The 6181-nt window shown below is 58.7% G+C and overlaps 1 protein-coding gene across 8 annotated transcripts in view; it reads left to right on the forward strand.

Annotated features, from left to right (window-relative positions):
* Prrc2b (proline rich coiled-coil 2B) overlaps positions 1-6181 on the forward strand; it is a 45645-nt gene that overhangs the window by 26676 nt on the left and 12788 nt on the right. For 6 of the 8 annotated variants that reach the window (XM_010627379.2, XM_019207916.1, XM_010627380.2 and 3 more), the window contains 6 exons: positions 1798-2003; positions 2455-2600; positions 2980-3121; positions 5069-5151; positions 5612-5803; positions 5929-6126. In XM_010627379.2, coding sequence (XP_010625681.1) covers positions 1798-2003; positions 2455-2600; positions 2980-3121; positions 5069-5151; positions 5612-5803; positions 5929-6126 — 967 coding nt within the window. The remainder of the gene's footprint in view (positions 1-1797; positions 2004-2454; positions 2601-2979; positions 3122-5068; positions 5152-5611; positions 5804-5928; positions 6127-6181) is intronic. The other 2 variants (XM_019207917.1, XM_033758951.1) reach the window with 1 other exon arrangement.

Below are 6181 nucleotides of genomic sequence, written 5' to 3' on the forward strand. Positions count from 1 at the left end.
TGGGCGAAGGACCTTCGTGGCCAGGGAGCCGGCCCACTGGCAGAGCAGGAGCCCCGGGGGCTCCTGGCAGGAGTACGGCGCGGCCCGGAGAGCCACGGACCGAGACGACATCCCAGACTCCTACCGACACTGCGACGCGTTCAGCGGCCGGGCCTTCGAGGACAGCCGGCTGGAGGACAAGAGGGGCTTCTTCCAGGACGACCACGCGGCAGACCCGGAAAGCGCAGAGAACCGGCCCTTCCGGAGACGGCGGCCCCCACGCCAGGACAAGCCCCCGCGCTTCCGGCGCCTGCGGCAGGAACGCGAGTCCTTGGGCCTGTGGGGCCCCGAGGAGGAGCCCCCCCTGCTGTCAGGGCAGTGGCCGGGCAGGTCCAAGTTCTGCCCCGGGGACAAGGGCGGTGCGGGGGGCCGCCGCTCCCCCAAGCTGTCCTACCAGAACTCCTCCGATCCCACCAACGAAGAGTGGGAGACGGCCTCCGAGAGCAGCGACTTCAGCGAGCGCCGGGAGCGGCGAGAGGGCCCCGGGGCCGAGCCCCGCACACAGGGGGACGCCAGCCCATCGGGGGCCGGTGCAGGGGAGAAGAAGGAGCTGGCCAAGAGGAGCTTCTCCAGCCAGAGGCCGCTGGCTGACAGACAGAGCCGCAAGCTGGAGCCGGGAGGGTTTGGGGAGAAGCCTGTTGTTAGGCCAGGTGGTGGTGAGACGTCCCCCCGTTATGACAGCCAGCAGAGTGGGACACCCTTGAAATCCAAAAGGTAACGGCCGGCGCCATCCCAGGTCCTCTGTCGTCCCTGTCCCTGTTACGCAGCGGCACCGAGTCCATGCATGCACGCCCCGCCGGCCTGGCGCCGCTGGCTGTTGTGTGTGCGTCTCCATCACCGCTCCTGCATCGCTTGTCGCTTCTCTCGTGGTGTGTCTCTGTCGTGTGGCCTGAGAGACTAGACCAAAGGGGTCCCTGCCCCCACTCCCAGGGCTCTGCCCTGGCCCATCCTGAAGGCTCAGCCTCTGAGTGTGTCCTTGTTGCCTGAGGGTGGCGCCAGGTGAGCGCCAGCTGGTCCACCAGATTCCTGCTCCCAGAGCTGGCTGGGCAGTAACCCGGCAGGGCTGCGCTGGCCCCAGGTGGTTCTGCTTGTCTCCTGCCTCCTTGGCAGGGTTGGTCAGAGCCTCCCAGAGCAGAGGAGCAGCTGCCCGCAGCCCCGTGAGCCCCTCTTCTCCGGAACTGAGCAGACGGTCTGTGCTTGGTGCTGCTTGCCTGGCCGCGGGCTGCTATGTGGGCACAGGGTGGCCCTAGTGACTGTGCCCCAGATGGGGGGCCCAGGGGCTGCTGCAGCTTTCCCTGGTCCGGGAGTGCCCCGAGAGTGCTTCACACCTCCCACCCTCCTCAAGTCAGGACACTGGAACTGGGGTGTCTTTTCCCCCGGAGAGGAGCCCCGGGAAGGTGCCAGTTCTGTCAGGTGTGGGTCCAGCCTGGGTGTCCCGGGCCTTGCAGCAGGATGAGGTGTCCTGGGTAAGAACAGAGAGGTTGGCATCACCCTTCCATCACTCCCTGCTGAGGGTACAGCAGCAGGAGAGAACGGGGGTGCTGGGGAGCTCCGCCTGAGCCATACCTGCTGGGGTGGCTTCTGCACGTGACCCAGGACAAGCCACTGCCAGCAAGTGCTGCTGTTTCCCAGGGCTCGGGGCCAGAACAAGCTAGATCAGCTGCTGCGTCCGTGGGGGCCGTGTGCACTCGCAGGGGTCTATCGTCTCTGGTCAGTCTCTGGGTGTTTCCAAGTTCACCAGATCCTCTTCCTTCGCAGGTGTCCAGATGAGCCCCTCGCTGGAGGTCTTGGTGGCTGCAGCGGTGGTAGCAGCCACTCGCCCTATGCCTTGGAACGGGCCACCCACGCCAACCCTGATGGTCCTGAGACCACCAGCAAGAAGACAGAAAAGGAGGCTCTGCTGGCTGCTCAGCGGACCGGTGAGCAGGAGGAGGCCCGGAAGCAGTTTGACCTGAGCTACGGAAGTGAGTTCGAGCCCGTATGCACACGTACACACGCACTCGCGCACATCTGGTCCCTAGGGTTCAGCAGGACCGGAGGCCTGAAGTCCCTGTCATGGCAGACTGTGTGGGGCCGGGACAGTGGCGCATGGCTCCAATCCCTGCCTTCTGGCGCTCACTGCCTTGCAGTCCCACGACAGCCCGGCGTTACAGGGAGAGCCTGAGGCCGAGATGTAAGGTGTATCCAAGGCTGCTCAGCTGGCGGGGGACCCACTCCAGAGACAGTGCTTTGGGTCGAGGCCGGTGTAGGTCAGAAGGCACGAGAAGGCGCCTGGCCACAGCCGTATATCTGGGAACCTGGTGTCCAACAGTGTCCAGCCAGGCACTGCCAGTCCGTAGAGATCAGCAGCTGTCGCGCTGGGTGATTCTTGCATTCTGATTGGTGCCTCTTCCTTCTCATGGACTCTCGCTTCAGGTGCCATCATTGACAATTGCGGGTCCAGCCCCGGGGAGGAGAGCGAGGTGGGATCCATGGTGGGAGAAGGCTTCATCGAGGTCCTGACCAAGAAACAGCGCCGCCTGCTGGAGGAGGAGAGGAGAAAAAAGGAGCAGGCTGTGCAGGTGAGCCCCGTGGGCCAGGGGAGTGGAGGGAAGGGGCATTTACTAGGCACACGGGACCGCCCAGTGCCTGCTGTCCCCGTGTCACTGTCCCAGAGTCACAAAGAGGCTGACTTGTCCAGGCTCCGACATGCCCCACCTGTCCTTTCCCTGAGCCTCTGCCGGGTGGGCGGAAGGTTCATCTCCCTGTAGGCCGTGAGGACAGGGACCCTGCACACTGTTGCCTCCATTCCTTGGTCCTGGGGCAGGGCACCGTATGGCTGACATCTTGGGCAACGGGTGTCTTAGGTGTCTTGAGCACTTCAGGGGCTGCGGTTCAGCGTCAGGATGTGTCCTGAGAGAAGAGCAGTCTTCAGCTAGAGTATCTCCCGTTGCCCTTTAGGTGCCAGTCAAAGCTCGAGGCCTCTCTTCCCGCATCCCTCCTCGATTTGCCAAGAAGCAGAACAGTCTGTGCCTGGAGCAAGGGGACGTGGCCGTGCCTGGCAGCAGCCTGGGAACCGAGATCTGGGAGAGCAGCAGCCAAGGTGAGAGTGGGCCTCTTCCTCAGGACGCAAGTGTAGGGAGTGCGATCCGTTTCCCGATGCCTCTGCCGAGCCGCTGGCGAACACCATTCTGGTCCTGCAGCCCAAGCAAGTAGTGTTCTTGCCGATGACAGCGGGAAAGCCCCGAGCCTCTCGCAGGCCAGCGATCTGAAGAGCTCCACTCAGCTGTGCCTGCTCTTCCCTGACACAAGGAGTCTAGTAGGCCCCTCCTTAAGGCCCTTGTGGGCAGGAGCACCGGAGACCAGATTAAGGTGCACCCTTTTGGGGAACTTTGTTTCCTTGAAATGTTTAGTTTGGTTTTTTGGTGGTACTGGGGATTGAACCCAGGACCTTTCAAGTGGAGCTACATTCCTAACCCTTTTTCTGTTTTTTACTTTGAGACACGGTCTCACTAAGTTGTGCATGCTGGGCTTGAACTTGAGATCCTCCTGCCTCAGTCTCTCTGAGTGCTGGATACAAGTATGTGCCACTATGCCTGGCTCCCTGAAATTAAAAAAAAAAGAAAGAAAGAAAGAAAGAAATCCCTACTCACTGTGTTTCTGGTAACTTTTCACTTAAAAACACAAAAGTTGCTCTCATCAAGCAGATTCTCGCCCGCCCACCATTTTTTTAGAGGGGGCAGTTCTGGTGTTGGCAAGCACTCTACCACTGAGCTACATACCCAGACTTTTTTTTGAGACAAGATCTTGAACTTCGTTTTGTTTTGTTTGGGTTTTTGTTTTTTGTTGTAGGGATTGAATTTAGGGCCCCATGCACACCTTTTTGAAACAGGGTTTCACTAAGATGCACAATTTTTTAGGCTGGCCTTGAATTTGCAATCCTCCAGCCTCAGGCTCCCAAAGTGCTAGGATTACAGGCCTGAGCCACTAGGTCTGGGTTGGCCTTGAATTTGTAATCCTCCTGCCTCAGCCTCCTGAGTGCTGGTAGGGTTTGGTTTTGTTTCAGACAGGGTCCTGCTATGTACTTTAGGCTAGCCTTGAACTCACTATGTTTAAGTCCCTGTCACAAAAAAACCAATCAAAATCAATCAATCAATCAAGGATGTGTGAGCACTGAGAGGTAGAGCATGGAGAAGCCATTAGGAAGAGACCCAACTTCAGCCATAGGACAAACACTCAAGATCCTGGATGCCGGGATTTATTACTGTCATTGTCACGACACAGCCTGTCTTTGGGTTTCCCATAAAAACGTCTCAGAATGACACTAGTAGGGCCGGAGATTTAATTCAATGGTGCTGTCGCCTGCCTCATAAGCATAAGGTCCCGAGTTCAATCCCTGGTACCAAAAAAAAAACCCCAACTCTTACCCAATGACATTGGGAGCATTGGACTTTAACTGAAACAGAGCAGTCGTCCCTTGGTGAACCACACGGCTGTTCAGGTTGAGAGTGTCAGGCTGGCAGAGCAGCTGGCCCTGGACTAGAAATGTCTCCTCCTCTGCTGGCTCTTTTCCTCTGGATTCTGCTGTCTTGGTTGCAAGACTGGGGGTCAGATGGCCCCTTGATCTTAAAACAGAACGTCATGTTTTTATATGGATGTATTTTCTGGGCCTGGGGTCCATGGCTTTTGTGGGCTTCTCAGAGGGGTCTGCAATCTTGCAAACTCTCTGCAGTACCTGCTTGGACCTCTTAAGGACTCTGGAAGCTGTCAAATAGTTTGCTTAAGTGAGAGAAAGCCTTGATTTGGGCAGCGGTAGTGATGCAGAACGCAGGCAGGTATACATTAACAGAACGGCATGGAGTCCGTAACACGCTGAGAGGGGCATTTGTGGGAACATGGCAGAGAAACTATCAGAACCGCTCCCGGGTATCTGAGCATTCATGAGTGTCAGCAGCAGGGCACAGGGAGGTGGTTAGCGGAAGTGGCTTCCTACGGGCTCCTGTCTTCTGGGCTGTTTGCCCTCTGATGCACTCTCTGCCTCTTTCGGCAGCCCTCCCGGTGCAGGCCGCAGCCAGCGACTCTTGGAGGAAAGCCGTCACTGCCTTCACCGGCACCGAGCCCAGCTCCGCTGAGGTGAGTGTGCACTGTGGGTACGCTCCGCACCCCAGCCTCTGCCCCGCTGCTGGGCCTGCACCAGGGGCCCCTCCACAGGCCCTGGTTCACTGCGCTGTCAGCCTTGTCTCTCGTCTGTGTGTGGTTCCTGCTTGAGCAAAGGAGGAGAAGGGATGACAAGGGAGACCCCTGGTCAGCCCAGTAGGGAGCCAGAGGAGGGTGGCACTTCCTGGTCTGGTTTGAGCGAAGTGAGCCTGGCAGTTGTGAGGAATATGCCGCGTCTGGTGGGCAGGAGCTTGGGCAGGGCAGGTGCAGTCACGCGGCTGCTTGCCCGCATCATTGGGCATGGTGGGCAGGCAGGGCCAGGGCCAAAGCCAGGGTGAGTGGCTGGGGGAGATGTGGCAGTGCCGCACGCAGTCTCACCTTGAGGTGCTTGTGCTGTGGAGTCGGGAGGCTCTAACCCATTTTGTGCTCTGCACAGCAGGGTTTTAAGAGCAGCCAGGGAGATAGTGGCGTTGACTTGAGTGCCGAGTCTCGGGAGTCGTCCGCGACCTCCTCGCAGCGCAGTTCCCCATACGGTACTCTGAAGCCAGAGGATATGAGCGGGCCGGGCCTGGCGGAACCCAAGGCTGACAGCCACAAGGAACAGGCCCAGAAGCAGTCTGAGCAAAAGGTAACCTGGAGTTCCTGCCAGGGTGGCCAGGGCCTGGGCGGAAGGGGCATCATCGTCTTCCCTGTCCAGGACGTGTGGAAGCTAGAGGTCGTGTCGCATCTCAGCCTCTCTGCTTTCCCACCAAGGATTCAGAACAAAGCTCAGGACAGAGCAAGGAGCACAGACCAGGACCCATCGGCAATGAGCGGTCTCTGAAAAACAGGAAGGGCTCGGAGGGGGTCGAGCGGCTGCAAGGGGCCGTCGTCCCGCCTGTTAACGGGGTAGAGATTCACGTGGACTCCGTGCTGCCCGTGCCACCCATTGAATTTGGAGTTAACCCAAAAGTGAGGGTTTGTTTTGATTCTTTTTTTTTTTTTTTTTTTTTTTTTTTTTTTTTTT

This window comes from Fukomys damarensis, unplaced genomic scaffold (genome assembly GCF_012274545.1).
Source record: "Fukomys damarensis isolate Sample0158 unplaced genomic scaffold, DMR_v1.0_HiC HiC_scaffold_36, whole genome shotgun sequence".
NCBI lineage: Eukaryota > Metazoa > Chordata > Mammalia > Rodentia > Bathyergidae > Fukomys > Fukomys damarensis.